This window comes from Lontra canadensis, unplaced genomic scaffold, assembly GCF_010015895.1.
Source record: "Lontra canadensis isolate GAN:19392208 unplaced genomic scaffold, GSC_riverotter_1.0 scaffold201, whole genome shotgun sequence".
In the NCBI taxonomy this organism is placed as follows: domain Eukaryota; kingdom Metazoa; phylum Chordata; class Mammalia; order Carnivora; family Mustelidae; genus Lontra; species Lontra canadensis.
Window position 1 is genome coordinate 718216 of NW_022631195.1, and position 15295 is coordinate 733510.

General features: G+C 64.2%; 3 protein-coding genes across 5 annotated transcripts; all 3 read left to right on the forward strand.

Moving 5' to 3' along the window:
* Positions 1–1510: 1510 nt before the first annotated feature.
* Positions 1511–3346, forward strand: EXOSC4 (exosome component 4). Of its 2 annotated transcripts, none has more exons than XM_032848355.1 (3): positions 1511–1696; positions 2615–2821; positions 2932–3346. In XM_032848355.1, the coding sequence occupies exons 1-3, from the start codon at positions 1526–1528 to the stop codon at positions 3289–3291; spliced, it is 738 nt and encodes a 245-aa protein (XP_032704246.1). In that variant the 5' UTR covers positions 1511–1525; the 3' UTR covers positions 3292–3346. The 2 variants fall into 2 exon arrangements, with proteins under 2 accessions (XP_032704246.1, XP_032704247.1); XM_032848356.1 differs by lacking the exon at positions 1511–1696 and adding an exon at positions 2085–2506.
* A 1012-nt stretch (positions 3347–4358) lies between these two features.
* GPAA1 (glycosylphosphatidylinositol anchor attachment 1) lies at positions 4359–7830 on the forward strand. 2 transcript variants are annotated; one of them, XM_032848313.1, is made up of 12 exons: positions 4359–4495; positions 4740–4919; positions 5004–5115; positions 5297–5444; positions 5525–5626; positions 5710–5906; positions 6187–6308; positions 6404–6557; positions 6715–6810; positions 6959–7149; positions 7222–7392; positions 7549–7830. In XM_032848313.1, the coding sequence occupies exons 1-12, from the start codon at positions 4422–4424 to the stop codon at positions 7790–7792; spliced, it is 1791 nt and encodes a 596-aa protein (XP_032704204.1). In that variant the 5' UTR covers positions 4359–4421; the 3' UTR covers positions 7793–7830. The 2 variants fall into 2 exon arrangements, with proteins under 2 accessions (XP_032704204.1, XP_032704203.1); XM_032848312.1 differs by having other exon boundaries at positions 4360–4495; positions 6112–6308.
* A 4807-nt stretch (positions 7831–12637) lies between these two features.
* LOC116861624 (cytochrome c1, heme protein, mitochondrial) lies at positions 12638–15106 on the forward strand. The gene is made up of 7 exons (XM_032848346.1): positions 12638–12781; positions 13401–13597; positions 13684–13810; positions 13897–14054; positions 14142–14302; positions 14618–14718; positions 14804–15106. The coding sequence occupies exons 1-7, from the start codon at positions 12653–12655 to the stop codon at positions 14906–14908; spliced, it is 978 nt and encodes a 325-aa protein (XP_032704237.1). The 5' UTR covers positions 12638–12652; the 3' UTR covers positions 14909–15106.
* The last annotated feature ends 189 nt before the right edge of the window (positions 15107–15295 follow it).

The following is a 15295-nucleotide window of genomic DNA, read 5'->3' on the forward strand; positions in this document are numbered from 1 at the left end:
CTTTAGATAGTGGCGTAGGAAAGACGTTAGGGTTGGAAGGACCTGGCCAAGAAGGAATTCTTTTTTTTTTTTTTTTAATTTAGTTACTTGATAGAAATCAGAAGTAGGTAGAGAGGCAGGCAGAGAGAGGAGGAAGCAGGCTCCCTGCTGAGCAGAGAGCCCGATGCCAGGACTCCGATGCCAGGACTCCGGGATTATGACCTGAGCCGAAGGCAGAGGCTTTAACCCACTGAGCCACCCAGGCGCCCCAAGGAAGAATTCTTGAAATGTCTTTGGTGCAAAAAGGTGGTTTTATTAAAGCACTGGGACAGGACTGGGGGCAGGTAGAGCAGCACTGGGGTCCCGGGGAGGGGCCCATTATATACTTCCAAGTTGGGAGGGGTTAGGGAGAGTGCAGGCCTCCCAGGTATTTTGGGAACAAGGTTTCCAGGACCCTGAGGGGGCAGCTCTTGTTAGAAGGTCATGCACTACTGTTCCATGAAAACTCAGTCCTGAGACCTTTCGGATGTATCTCGGTGCGTGTATGCTTGGGGCAATGATGGCCACCACGTATCTTGGGGGTTTAGAGATAAAGGAAGTTTCCAGAGGAATTTTTCTATGTTTTTTTAAAAAAGAGTTTTTGTTTATTTATTTGACAGACAGAGATCACACGTAGGCAGAGAGGCAGGCAGAGAGAGAGGGGGCTGAGCAGAGAGCCCCACGCCGGGCTCCATCCCAGGACCCCGAGATCATGACCCCAGCGGAAGGCAGAGGCTTAACCCACTGAGCCCTCCAGGAGCCCCATCGTCAGTAATTTTAAGGGACAAACGTAAACACTAAACTGTAAGGACAAAACACAATGCATGCCTCAGCTTGGGAGAATGAATGCATTTATGGCTGCAAAAGAACGAGAAACCATCAGAGACAGGACGCGGCTTCCTTCGAGCTGCGTCCGCCCACCGGACCCACAAGGAGCCTCCAGGCAGGCGGAGTCGCAGAGAGGAGCCGGCCGCCAGAGCCCGCGGGTCGCAGGTGCCGGGGCAGGTGCGGGGGGAGGGGCGGGGCGGGGCGGGAACGACCGGCGCAGGCGCAGGGGCTCGGTGGGGGGCGGGGCCAGCGGGGCGCAGGCGCGTGCGGTAGAAGCCAGGGAGCCCGGGGAGTACGAGAACCGTCCCCACGGCGAACCCGAAGGGGCGCGACGCGGGCAGTTCTTCCCCGAGCCAGTCTCCACCTCTGGCCGCCGTGAGACAGCTCCCCAAAACGGCAGCAGGCACAGTCTTTCTCCCCTGGCTCAGCACCGCCGAAGATTCCCGGGGCCGGAACTGAGGGAAGTGGCGCGGCGGGGGAGCGTAGTTTCCCAGGACCGGAAGTGGGGGGAGTAGGGCCGCCGGGCCCCCTGGGGGAACCGTAGTTCTCCAGGCCGAAAGTGGGGGCCGGACCGCCGGAAACCGCGGGCCCCGGGAGGGCGGAAGTGCGGGTCAGAGCCGCCGGGAACTGTAGTTCTGCGGGAGACGGAAGCGCGGCCCGCGGCCCGCGGCCGGGCGCCATGGCGGGCCTAGAGCTCCTGTCGGACCAGGGTTACCGCGTCGACGGACGACGCGCTGGCGAGCTGCGCAAGATCCAGGCGCGGATGGGCGTGTTCGCGCAGGCCGACGGCTCGGCCTACATCGAGCAAGGCAACACCAAGGCGCTTGCGGTGGTCTACGGGCCGCACGAGGCGAGTGGGGCGAGCGAGCCGGGCGGTGCGCGGGGCCTCCGGGCCGGGCTGAGCCTCGGGGGGCCCGGCCGGCGCGCGCCTCCGTTCGCCCAGCCCATCCTCGGGGCCGCCCCGGCGCACTCGGAGTCAAAGCCGGGGCCCCTGCAGTGTGAGGCGGCGCGTTCCCTCCGGAGCACCGACCCTCGCTGTTCCGAAAGCACCGGGCGCGCCCCCTCCCCTTCTCCTCCGGACTGACCACGCTGGCGTCATCCTCCGGGATGTACCGGACTTGCGTGTCGAGCCCCTCCGCTACCACCCCACGCTTCCCTGCCTCTCCCTACCCAGTCACCGCGGGCGTCCGTTCCGGAGCCTCTCGCTGGACGCCTCCTTGGGCCGTAAACTCCGTGAGGTCGGGGCTGTGAATGAATCTCCCGGCTCTACTGCCCCGTCTCCATTGCCGGAGAAGGGAGGAGCGCGGGGGTGGCGACGAGCGAGGCGGGTTTGCAGGGCATAGGGCTGCCGGTGGGGAGGTGCGGAAGGACTCCAAGTGGGATCCAGTCGTCTCTAGGGAAGCAGCAACTCGCCACATTGTTGATCAGGGACACTGTTGAGGATTTTATGTCGCACGTGGTGGGGCAGCTTGGGAGGCAGCCGAGCTGAGGGCGTCACACTGGGTATTTGCGAACCTACCAGCTCTCGCTACCAGTGGAGAACGGTTGGGAGGGCATGAGGCAGGGAAGAAAGGGGGAGGCCTTGTTAAGAGAAATCCTGTCCAGGCGTGGTGGTGGCTTAGAGACTGGCCACGCAGCCCTCCCGCAGGCTGCTTTGCAGGTAAAGTAGGAGGGTGAGAGGGAAGCTGAGGCCTGGGTCTGAGCCAGAGGAAGGTGTAGTGGGAGCTGGGGAGCAGTGAGCCCGGCTTATGTGTCCTTCCTCCCCCAGATCCGAGGCTCTCGAGCACGAGCCCTGCCAGACAGGGCCCTGGTGAACTGTCAGTATAGTTCTGCGACCTTCAGCACAGGTGAACGCAAGCGTCGACCACATGGGGACCGTAAGTCTTGTGAGATGGGCCTGCAGCTGCGTCAGACCTTCGAGGCGGCCATCCTTACACAGCTGCACCCACGCTCCCAGATTGATATTTACGTGCAGGTGAGCAAGCAGCAGCCATCAGCCCAGGGAGGGAGAGGGACGGGGGCGAGGAGGGTTTGGGAGCCAGGGGTCAGGAGCCTAATGGACGGATGCTACCGGGGCTACTGCAGGTACTGCAGGCAGATGGCGGGACCTACGCAGCTTGTGTGAACGCAGCCACGCTGGCAGTGCTGGACGCTGGAGTACCCATGCGGGACTTTGTGTGCGCCTGCTCCGCTGGCTTTGTGGACAGCACAGCTCTGGCGGACCTCAGCCACGTGGAAGAGGCCGCTGGCGGTCCCCAGCTGGCCCTGGCCTTGCTGCCGGCCTCAGGCCAGATTGCGCTGCTTGAAATGGATGCCAGGCTCCACGAGGACCACTTAGAGCCGGTGCTGGAGGCCGCTGCCCGGGCTGCCCGGGACGTGCACACACTGCTGGACCGTGTGGTTCGACAGCATGTACGTGAGGCCTCTGTTTTGTTAGGGGACTGAACATCTGCACCCCCCGCTCCGTTCCCAGAATAAAACCCACACACAGTGTGCTGAACTTTGATCTCCCACGGTGCTTCCACACCCTCAGAGCCTGGCCTGGTGCTTGCACTCAGGGGTGACTAGGGACCGTCCCTGTCCCCCACACATGAAGGACATACCGCTTGCAGTCTCAAGAGTCATAGCCCAAAGAAGAAGTTGGGGCAGGCGTGTCCCAGGATGGACAGAGCAGTTGTTCCAGGAAGGGTTTAAGGCCGCTGAGCAGTGAGGTGTGGCCTGACATAATGAGCCAAGCCAAAGTCTGTTTTCCCGCCAGCACATCTGGGGCCCACCATGGCGATGTGGGGGCCATGTCTCACATCTTCCCGACTATAGCTTGGACCGAATGGCCCCTTCCACCCTAGGAGCCCTTTGGGCCTATAGAGCCTCAGACTCCAACAAAAGTACAACAGATACAGGTTCTCACCTGGGGGAAGGAGGCGGGTCTTCTCTACACACCTGTGCCCTGAGCACCAGCCCCTGCAGCCCTCCCCGCACACCTCCCGATCTGAACAGGAGTGCTCCCCGCTTTTTACTCCACATACCCCAGCTCCTTTGAAACCCGTTTTGGCCAAGAGTACCATCTGCACTTTAATGCCTGGGGTCATCTGACCCTGATGACCTCGACGCTGCGTTCACACGGGGATTTCCCTTGTGCACTCGCTGCCGTTTCTGACCAACATCCGTAGGAATGGGTCTGCCACTGCCCCGGTCTCTCAGTCCAAGCGAACGTTCCTCCTTCCGTCCTCCCCGCCCCCCGGGGCGCTCGACCTGTCGCTGCCAGTGGCGGCTCGTTCGGAATGCTGGGGCGGCCGAGCTCTCCAGACCCCCGCAGCCTGCCCTGTTCTTCCGTCTCTGATTCTGCAGGTCGGAGCTCTCTGGCTCTGCCCCGCCAGCCCGGGCGCCGTGCTTGTCCTGAAGGCGCGTCCTGCCGGGGAGCGCGCCGCCTCTGCTCGGAGCATGCGCGGCGGCGCGAGGGCCGTCGGGACCGGAAGTGCGAGCGGGCGCGGAGCGGCGGCAGGACCGGAGCGCGGCCCCGGGCCCGCGGCTGGACCTGCCGGCCGAGCGCGGCCCACGAGCCGCCCTTCCCCGCCATGGGCCTCCTGTCGGACCCGGTGCGCCGCCGCGCCCTCGCCCGCCTCGTGCTGCGTCTCAACGCGCCGCTCTGGTGAGCGCGGGGCCGGGGCGGGAACCCGGAGGACCCGGGGCTCGGGCTGCCGGCGCCCCCGTTCCCCCGCGGGCTGCTTGCGCCCGCGGTTCAGCTCCCCCGTCCGACATCCCGAGAGCCTGGACCCCCGGGCCGGGTCCCTCCGACACGCCCCCGCCGTCCCCGGTGCAGCGCGGGGAGGTCCCGGGCCGGAGCGCGCGGACCCGCTAATGCTCCGGGGCGCCATCGCTCCCTCTCCCCGCAGCGTGCTGAGCTACGTAGCGGGCATCGCCTGGTTCCTGGCGCTGGCTTTCCCGCCGCTGACCCAGCGCACTTACATGTCGGAGAACGCCATGGGCTCCACCATGGTGGAGGAGCAGTTCGCGGGCGGGGACCGTGCCCGGGGCTTGGCCCGAGACTTCGCTGCGTACCGCAGGAAGTCGGGGTGAGCCGGACAGCTGCGGGCGTGGGGAGATAGTGGTGGCCAGAGGCAGGGAGCTCTGCCTAGCGGCTCTCCTTGTGTCCCTAGGGCTCTGCCAGTGGCGTGGCTGGAGCGGACGATGCGGTCAGTGGGGCTGGAAGTGTACACGCAGAGCTTCTCGCGGAGGCTGCCCTTTCCTGACGAGACCCACGAGCGCTACGTATTGTGGGGGAGAGGAGTGCCTGGGACCAAAACGCACCTGGGGAGGGTGGCTTGGGGCCGGGAAGCCCGGTGGTGGCATGTCCCGGGCCCGGGAAATCCCTGGTGGGCAGACTAGGGCGACGAGGGAGGGCAGTCCTCCGGGGTAGGGTGGTGTTAAGTCTTCCCCATACCGTGTGCAGATGGTGTCTGGTACCAACGTGTATGGCATCCTGCGGGCCCCGCGCGCTGCCAGCACCGAGTCCCTGGTGCTCACTGTCCCCTGTGGCCCCGACTCTACCAACAGCCAGGCTGTGGGACTGCTGCTGGCCCTTGCTGCTCACTTTCGGGGTGAGGCTTGGGGGCTGCTGCAGGCAAGGGATGGTTTGGCCCCTGCTCCAGGCCCTGCTGACCTAGCTTCTGGTGTCCAGGGCAGATTTACTGGGCCAAAGACATCATTTTCCTGGTGACAGAACAAGACCTTCTGGGCACGGAGGCTTGGCTGGAGGCCTACCACGACGTCAACGTCACCGGTGGGTCGTCTCCCCCGGTCCCTCTCTGTGAACCGCTGTCCTCATCGGCCCCCCATAGGCAGCTCCTTCCCCTGCTCCCACAGGCATGCAGTCATCCCCTCTGCAGGGCCGGGCAGGGGCCATCCAGGCAGCCGTGGCTCTGGAGCTGAGCAGTGACGTGGTCACTAGCCTCGATGTAGCTGTGGAGGGGCTCAATGGGCAGCTGCCCAACCTCGATCTACTCAACCTCTTCCAGACTTTCTGTCAGAAAGGGGGGCTGCTGTGTACGCTGCAGGGCAAGGTAAGGGGGGCTGCTGTGTACGCTGCAGGGCAAGGTAAGGGGGGGCTGCTGTGTACGCTGCAGGGCAAGGTTAGGGGGGCTGCTGTGTACGCTGCAGGGCAAGGTTAGGGGGGCTGCCTTCCAGGGAAGCCTGGGCTTCCCACGGGCTTTTCTCTGGGAGGCTTCTCTCTGGGGGGCTTCTCACCCTGCCCCCAAACCTTTTAAGCTGCAGCCCCAGGACTGGACATCCGTCGATGGGCCGCTGCAGGGTCTGCAGACCTTGCTGCTCATGGTTCTACAGCAGGCCTCCGGCCGCCCCCATGGCCCTCATGGCCTCTTCCTGCGCTACCGTGTGGAGGCCCTGACCATCCGTGGCATTAACAGCTTCCGACAATATAAGTATGACTTGGTGGCAGTGGGCAAGTAAGTGGCTTTTGGCCCCCGCTTCCATGCTTGGGGTGGGGGAGGGGGGTGGTCTGGGGGGCCTGGGTGGCCATGACGCTGCCCCACCCTGGCAGGGCCCTGGAGGGCGTGTTCCGCAAGCTCAACCATCTCCTGGAGCGCCTGCACCAGTCCTTCTTCTTCTACCTGCTCCCGGCACTGTCCCGCTTCGTGTCCATCGGCCTCTACATGCCCGCTGCCGGCTTTCTGCTCTTGGTCCTTGGTCTCAAAATATCCTCTGAACCCCCTGTCTGCGTGTGGCCAGCCCAGGTCCTCTCCACTCTAGGCTGGGGAGAGCCCTCCGTCCTTGGGGGAGTGGGAGTGAGCCCTGGGTCTGCTGCCGGGTAGGTTCCGTCACACTAGTCGTCAGGGTCCTTGACTAGACCACGCTCTGGAGCTGTGGATGCAATTGCATGAGGCCGGAGTGGGCCCCGAGGAGCCTGGGGGGGCCTCTGGACCTAGCCCTCCCGTCCTGCCAGCACAGGTGATGGTCCCCCAACTCTTGCTGTTGGGACGGGATTCCAGGTGGTCGTCCCTGCGGTAGCTCAGTCTCGATTGGTGGGGTGGTGGTGAGGATCCTTGGGGCTCCCTTGGCCCCAGGGCCTATCTCCCATTGTCTATGTACCGTGCAGAGCGTCGGGCTGGCCTCGCTTGTGGGGCCCTTGCTGATCTCACAGGCCATAGGTCTGGCCCTCTACATCCTGCCGGTGCTGGGCCAACACGTGGCTACCCAGCACTTCCCCGTAGCCGAGGCCGAGGCCGTGGTGCTGACTCTGCTGGCCATCTACGCGGCAGGCCTAGCCCTTCCACACAGCACCCAGCGGTGAGGAGCTGGGCTGGGGCAGGGGGGCACCCTGGCCACACAGGCCAGGCATCTGAGCCCCTTTTCCTGCAGGGTGGTGAGTGCACAGGCCCCAGACAGAGGCTGGATGGCACTGAAGCTGGTGGCCCTCATCTACCTGGCACTCCAGTTAGCCTGCATCACCCTCACCAACTTCTCGCTGGGCTTCCTGCTGGCTGCCACCATGGTGCCTGCTGCCGCGCTCACCACGCCCTGCGGGCCCCGGTACGTGCCAGCCTGCCCCACGTTGCGGAGTTCAGCGCGCGCTGCCCCTCCCCAAGCCCAGGGCCTGCGCTGCTTCCCACCCCCGTGCCCTCAACGGGATGCCCCTCACTCCCCTGCCCTGCCCTGAGCCCGACCTGATCCCGCTTCTCCCCCCAGGCCCCTCTACGCTGCCCTGCTGGTGCTGACGAGCCCAGCAGCCACGCTCCTGGGCAGCTTGTTCCTGTGGCGGGAGCTGCAGGAGGCCCCGCTGTCCCTGGCCGAGGGCTGGCAGCTCTTCCTGGCGGCGCTGGCCCAGGGTGTGCTGGAGCACCACACCTATGGTGCCCTGCTCTTCCCGCTCTTGGCTCTGGGCCTCTACCCCTGCTGGCTGCTCTTCTGGAACGTGCTTTTCTGGAAGTGACGTGCGGCTCACAGCTCTGCAGCGTCAGGACTTGGGTGATGCACCCCCACGTTGTCTTCTTGGGAAATAAACAGTTTTGTTTCAGCTGCCCTTTGGTGCCGCTGGCCAAGTGTCTGCTGTCCGTGTGGGGCCCCCCAAGCCCCTGGGCGAGAAGCTCTGCGTGAAGGCTTGGCCTTCCCAGATACTTCCTTCTCGAAGGGCACCGCCCGGCCCCCCTGCTGCTGGCAGAAGTGAGGGCCCGAGCCACATGAGCCTCAGAGGAGAGCCTCTGGTGGATGCTGGGCTCGGGACCTGGAAATGGCCCATGCTGACCCTGCCCAGGCCCCCGCCCCATGAACGTCACGGTAGGAGGCAGGGTGCTGGGTAGGAGGAAACGATGGGAGCAGGGCTTGGGGCCTGATGGGCTCTGGGTGCCCAGAGACCACACTGCTCCGTCTGCAGCGCTGGCATGGAAGAGGCAAAGGGGCGGGAGCTGGAGCCCTGCAGAGGCTTATGGTGTGGGCGGGGCACCTCCCGGGGCCAGAACCTCTGTGGGTCTGGAAGGGGCACCTGCTTCCTTGGAGCTGAGCCAGTCCAGGCCAGACGCCCCTAAGATCCAGGGCCACAGAGGAGCAGGCAGGCCACGGGACCCCGGAAAGGAGTTGGGAGGTTGGTGTCTGTCCTGGAAGGAAGAAAAAAGCAAAACGGATTCTTTAGCAATGCCAGGGCCACATCCGCTCCCAGGAGGGCCTCTGCCGTCACCTGATGGGGTGGGCGGAAGGCAGAGTGGCCCTACCTGCAGAGTGGTCTGGGGACCAGTGTCCTTCAGTGCCACACCCAGAACGGTGGGGCCTGGGAAGGCCTGTGGGGGAAGGTCTAGCCCCCAGGGCGTGCTGGTTGTCTGCTGATGGGCGCCTCTGTGTCTGGCATGATGGGGGGTGGTGGTGCCGTCAGGGTGCTGGAGACCCCACGGGCACGAGCAGCCTGTCGCTGGCCAACTGTTCCCATGATCCCGCGGGGGCCTGTAGTTCCTTTATTGTTTTTCTGCTCCTGAGGCTTGAGAGAGCGGTCACGCCCGCACCCCCAGGCCGCCTCCCCGGCTGGCTTCTGTTGAGTGCCCTCTGGCAGGTTAGGCACCGCTACTCCATGGCCTCTCTGTCTTCTGAGTCGCACAGACATCTCCGCTCTGTCTTAGTCTCCGCCGTCTCTGTCTGTCCCTGTGGGCCTGCACCCAATACAAAATTCCTTCTGGGCCTTTCAGCCAAGCTTTGGCCTCAATCGGCCATTTTTTTTATTGCACTTAGTCACTTAAAGTACAAATCTTGAAAATACATTAAATCTTGGAACATACAAGTGGAGCCAAAAGCAAAAAGATCATCTCAGGTGTGCTCTGAACTTACCTCTGACAGAATTCTTCCTGTCCACACAAAAGATCTGAAACCATGGGAGCAACAAAGTTGATTTGTCAGGGAAGCAGAGTTTTTTTTTTAAGATTTCGTTTATTTGACAGAGATCACAAGTAGGCAGAGAGGCAGGCAGAGAGAGAGGAGGAAAAAGGCTCCCTGCCAAGCAGAGAGCCCGATGGAGGGCTCAACTCCAGGACCCTGAGACCATAACCTGAGTAGAAGGCAGAGGCTTAACCCACTGAGCCACCCAGGCGCCCCAGGGAAGCAGAATTTCTGTTCTGATTTTCAGTAATGTCATTTGTATGATACTTTTTTTTTTAAAGATTTTATTTGACAGAGCTAGCAACAGAGAGCACCAGCAGGGAGGAGAGGGAGAAGCAGGTTCCCCATGGAGCAGAGACCAGGACGCGGGACTCAGTCCCAGAACCCTGAGATCACAACCTGAGCTGAAGGCAGATACTTACCAAACTGAGCCACCCAGGCGCCCCTCTAGTACATTTTTTAAAACAAGGAAATGTCAGGGGCACCTGGGTGGCTCAGTCGGTTAACTGTCCGACTCAATCTCCGCTCAGGTCTTGATCTCAGGGTTGTGAGTTCGAGCCCTGCGTTGGGCTCCATGCCGCGCATGGAATCTGCTTCAAAGAGAAAAACAAGGAACTGTCAGGCTGTGAAAATGTAGGTCAGACATACAAGGACAGAATCTCGGGTCATAAATGCTTTATTTTGATGGTGTGGCAGGGTCTGCGACTTGTGTCCAGTATCTGTCCTCTGTAGTCATAGACCCCAATATGGATTCTTGTGCCTGGAGGTGTGGCCTTGTGACTATGCTGTGGCCAGAAGGGTAAGAACGGAAGCTTCCAGGGTGAGTACCAGGCAGACTTCACCCAGAGACACCGCCCTCTGAGCCCGATCCGTTCTCCTGCCCTCGGGAATGTGGAAGTGATGGCTGGAGCGTGGGGTGTGTCACGGCAGGAGGCACAGCCTGTGTTGGGAATGCAGGGAGAGGAGCGGGTACTCCCCAGCCACCCAGAGGCAGTGCAACCCGTTTACGGAGCTCCGTGTCGTGGAAGGGGGAGCAAACTTCTGCCTCACATAGCCCTGTTACTCTCTGACGCTTGCTTCTAGTTCCAACCAACACACGAGGGGCTGTCACCGAACCCAGTTCACAAGAGGGTGGGGACTCAGCCGCCAGCTGTCGCGCCCGGAGTCGGGCTTAATCGTGCGCGATCCTTCCTTGCTTGTTCCCACGACCCAGAACCGAAGCACCGTGGGGGGCGCGGAAGCTGTCCTACTCCCTGCCGCTTCTCCAGCTCAGAGCCAGACACCCGAGAGAATACTCATCTGCATTTGTTGAATGAGAGGGAAAAAAGCAGAGGGAGAGCCTCTGGAGGTCCCAAGGAAGCTCCAGGGGGCAGACGTGACAGCTCCTGAAGGGGCCTGGAGGGTCGCCTATGGCTTAGGGTGTGAGGTGAGCACAGGAAGGTGAGGGTAGCGGCCCCCCCACCAGCCAGGCCACCCTTCACCTACCTCCGAATGCCCAGCAGCCTCTGCACAAGCAGGCCCACTATGGACGCCCTACTTGGCCTTGGGGTGCTTCTAGCAACTCACCTGCCTGTCCCAGGTTTCCTGAGCTTTTGCGAATCGTTTTCCTGGTCGCCCCTCCCCGCCCGAGGTTCCGGTGTGGGCAGCTCAGGGCACCGTTGTCGGACTGAGGGGGTCTGTCTGTCTAGGGGGGTCCGGTTCGAAGAGTCTGACGTTTGCTGCAAAACCCTCCCTTTTAAAGGGATCTAACGGGTCTCGGGCCTGCAGATGCCCTCTGCTTCTGCCGGTCATCAGTGCTGGACGTGGCAGGATCTCGTGGCTGCGGTACCTTCAACGGCTTGTGCATTGCCAGACACAGGTTTCTGCTTGAGTGAAAAACTCTGTCTTGCTCTCTTACGGTGTTCTATAATTTTGTTGTTGTTGCTGAAAACTGGACATTTTAGGGGCGTCTGAGTGGCTCAGGTCATGATCCCCAGGGTCTTGGGATCCAGCCTGCAGGGGGCTCCTTGCTCAGCAGGGAGCCTGTTTCCCCCTGCTGTGCTCTTTCTGACAAAATCTTTAAAAAGAAAGAAAACTAGATTTTCTAAATCTTTAAAAAAATATTTGTCAGAGCGCGCGCACAAGCAGTGGGAAGGGCAGGGGCAGGCGCAGAAGCAGGTTCCGCTCGGAGCAGAGAGCCCCGCGCGGGGCTCGGTCCCAGGACCCCGCAGCAGGAGCCCAGCCGAAGGCCCACGCGTCACTGGCTGGGCCCGGGGGCGCCCGAACTAGACATTTTAAGTCCTAGGATGTGGCGACGCTGGGAATTGGACTCCAAGGAGCCGGCGGGGGCCGGCGGGGGCCGGTCGGGGCTGTCTGCGCCGGGACGGGACAACCGGCTCCGCCTGGCCTGCAGCATCCGCCCTGCGGAGTCCCGGGTCCCCCTTCGCTCGGCCCTCGGGTGGGCTCGCGGCCGGCGGACGTGCAAGCAAGCGCTAAGCTCCCTGCTCTCCCGGCAGCTCTGCGCCCCGCGGAGGCCGCCCGCGAGCCCTGGGCCGGGCGGGCCGCACGCCTGCCGGGCGCTTCCCCTAACCGAGCGCCGAGCCCGCTGGTCCACCACACAGAAGCCCCGGGGGCGTCTTCGGGTCGCGCGCGTTCGTCTCGGGACCCTTTCCTGCTCCGACGCGGCCCCGCGGGGTTGCTGCTCCCCGACCTCCGCGCCCCGTGGCCGCTGGCGGCTCTGAACCCACCAGCCCGCCCGCCGCCCTCGGCGAATGGCCCCAGGGCACAGCTCGCCCGGGCCCGAGCCAGCGCAGGGGGCTCCGCGGGGGGCGTTCAGGGCCGCAGACACTGTCGGCAGTGGCTCCGGCGGGGACGCGGCTCCGCCCCTCGGGGCCAGCGGCGGCTCCAGCCCAGGAGAAGGGGAGACGCCTCCAGGACCGCTGCCCGCCGGGACGCGGCAGGCCTCGGGCGGGTCTCCAGACCCGTCGCTGCGAGCGTCCTCCTGGCACGTGCGGGGCCGCGAGGCCCCGGCCCTGCGCTCCCACCGACGGCCGACGCCGGGCTGCCCAGGGGCCTGGGATGCCCCGACGGCTCCCGGCGATAACGTAAACCCTCGTCGGGCGGATGAGGGCGAAAGGTGTCCGGCCCTGCGCGGAGCCCCCGGCCCGCCGGCCCTGCTCGCCCCCACCCGGAGCCCGGACCCTGCCCGGGCGGCAGACAACGCTGCGCGGAAGCGCGCGACCGGCGGGAGGCGACCGGACCGGGAAGCCGCGGGAGCCGCGATTGCCCCCAGCTCGGGCCCCGCCCACTTCCGGTCTCCGCGAGGAGCGCGGCTCGGCGGAACCCCGCCCCGACGGCCAGGCCCTGGCCCCGCCCCTCAGGCTCTCGCGACATCTGGGCTCCGGGACCGCCGCGGGGCCTGACGGGAACAGCCGTCGCGCCGGAGAGGGCCAAGATGGCGGCGGCGGCGGCTTCGCTTCGCGGGGCGGTGCTGGGCCCGCGGGGCGCGCGGTTGCCGGGCGCGCGGGCCCGGGGTCTGCTGTGTGGCGCGCGGCCCGGCCAGCTCCCGCTGCGGACGCCTCAGGTGAGCTCTGGCCGCGACCCCGTCCGCCGTGTGGCCCCGCAGCCCTTGAAGGTCACGGCGGGGAGGCTCTGGGCGCGGGCCGGGCAGCGAGGGAGCGGCCTCGACCTCCCGGCGCCTCTGCCCCGGCCGGATCCCCGCCGCCTGCCGACCTGAGGACCCCGGGAGCAGGACCAGGCGCCCAGTCCTCCCGAGTAGCAGAGGCGCTCTGTGCGGAGCGTGGGGGGCGGCGGGGCGGGCTCGCTGCGGGCTCGGGGCTGGGGGCTTCTCCCGGGGGGCGCGCCCAGGCTCGCTTCTGCTCCGGCCTTCCAGCTTGGGCCTGCGTCCTGAAGTGACCTCAGCCTGACCTCGGACAGCTGCCTTGTGACCTTGGCCTGCCCGGGCACCCTTGCTCGAATCCACCTCGTCCCCAGGCCCGGAGCCCAACAGCAGCCTTACACCTCCTCCTCAGGGCCGAATCGCGGTCGAGGAGCCGGCGCGGCGGGGACGGGGGGCGGGGGCCGCGGTGCCCCGCAGGAGTGGCGGGTGCTGCGTGGATGAGTGAGAGAGGTGGGCGCTGAGAGGAGGAGCCCCAGGTAGGGCCGGGTGGTGTTCTGGCAGGCGCTGAGCGGGGCTCTTGCAGGCAGTGTCCTTGTCGTCGAAGGCCGGTCTGTCCCGGGGCCGGAAAGTGATGCTGTCAGCGTTGGGCATGCTGGCGGCAGGGGGTGCAGGGCTAGCTGTGGCCCTGCATTCCGCCGTGAGTGCCAGTGACCTGGAGCTGCACCCCCCCAGCTATCCGTGGTCCCACCGTGGCCTCCTCTCTTCCCTGGACCACACCAGGTGTGCTGCTGGCTGGCTGCGGCCCTGTCGGGGTGGGCTGGGCGGGGTGGAATCCTTGGCGCCCGTGACGCTCCTCCTCTCTCCAGCATTCGGAGGGGTTTCCAGGTGTACAAGCAGGTGTGCTCCTCCTGCCACAGCATGGACTACGTGGCCTACCGCCACCTGGTGGGTGTTTGCTACACGGAGGAAGAAGCGAAGGCGCTGGCTGAGGAGGTGCGGGGCCCAGGGATGAGGAGGACCTGGGGATTGGGGTTCCCACTGTGGTGGACAGCAGGGTTGTGATGGGCTCTTCGTGGCAGGTGGAGGTTCAGGATGGCCCCAACGAGGATGGGGAGATGTTCATGCGGCCCGGGAAGCTGTCGGACTACTTCCCCAAACCGTACCCCAACCCGGAGGCTGCTCGAGCAGCCAACAACGGGGCACTGCCCCCTGACCTCAGCTACATCACGCGGGCTAGGTACATGGACTTCCTGCAGAGGGATGTGGGGAGGGGCACAGAGGGCCATCTTGTGCCAGGGCTCAGGAGGCACGGATCTGCTTCCAGGCACGGTGGTGAGGACTACGTCTTCTCCCTGCTGACGGGCTACTGTGAGCCACCCACAGGGGTGTCGCTGCGAGAGGGCCTCTACTTCAACCCCTACTTTCCTGGCCAGGCCATTGGCATGGCTCCTCCCATCTACGACGAGGTTCTGGAGTTCGATGACGGTGAGAAGCCACCCCCGCCTGGGAATCAGCATGCTGGGTCCTCCTCTTCCCACTGCCAGGGATGCTTCCCGTGTGGGCCCTGCATTCTTCCTTGGCTCAGGCACTGTGTGCATGTGTGCGCGCGTGCCAGCTTGTGGGCAGCCTCCACGGTTGCAACTAGCCCAGACCCCTGTGTGCTGGGGGCGAGGGGATTTCGGTTCCTTGTGAAGCCTTGGTGAGGACCCCGTCTCGGCTCTGTGACGGCGGGGCTCCAGGGCTACCCCAGTTTGGGTAGGGACCCCTAGGGGCAGCCCTTACCACTTGTCCTTGGCCCAGGCACCCCAGCCACCATGTCCCAGGTGGCCAAGGACGTGTGTACCTTCCTGCGCTGGGCATCTGAGCCAGAGCACGACCATCGCAAACGCATGGGGCTCAAGGTAAAAGGGTTGGGTGTGGGAGAGGGGCTGGGAACCGGGTAGGGTTCCTTTCTGCTTCCTCCGGCTGAGCCTGCCTCGTCCCCAGATGTTGATGATGATGGGCTTGCTGTTTCCCTTGATCTACGCCATGAAGCGACACAAGTGGTCAGTCCTCAAGAGCCGGAAGCTGGCATACCGGCCGCCCAAGTGACCCTGCCCTGTGTCTGCTCACTGTCTGGTCTGGATAGGCTCTCCAGCCCAGGAGCCGCTCTGGACCTGTTCAGGCCTCAGCTGGCCCTCTTGAAAAGCCCCAATTTCTTGGGTAAAAGAGGGGAGGGGCCAGGAGACCAGGTTCTGGCTCCAAAATCTTCAGTCTCCATCATGGAAATAAATTAAGTTTCTCAACACACAGGTTTGAGCTGCTGTGATGGGAGCAGGGTTTTCCCAGGATTCTGGGACCGAGATCCTGGCTCTCAAGCTCCCCGGGGTACACTGTGGGGCGTGGCCGGCATTGCCGGAGAGACCAGGGGCTGCCGTTGTACTGAGCCTGGGACAGGGAACCGCTGTTAGGGAAAGCTGCAGTACTCGCCGAGGTGAA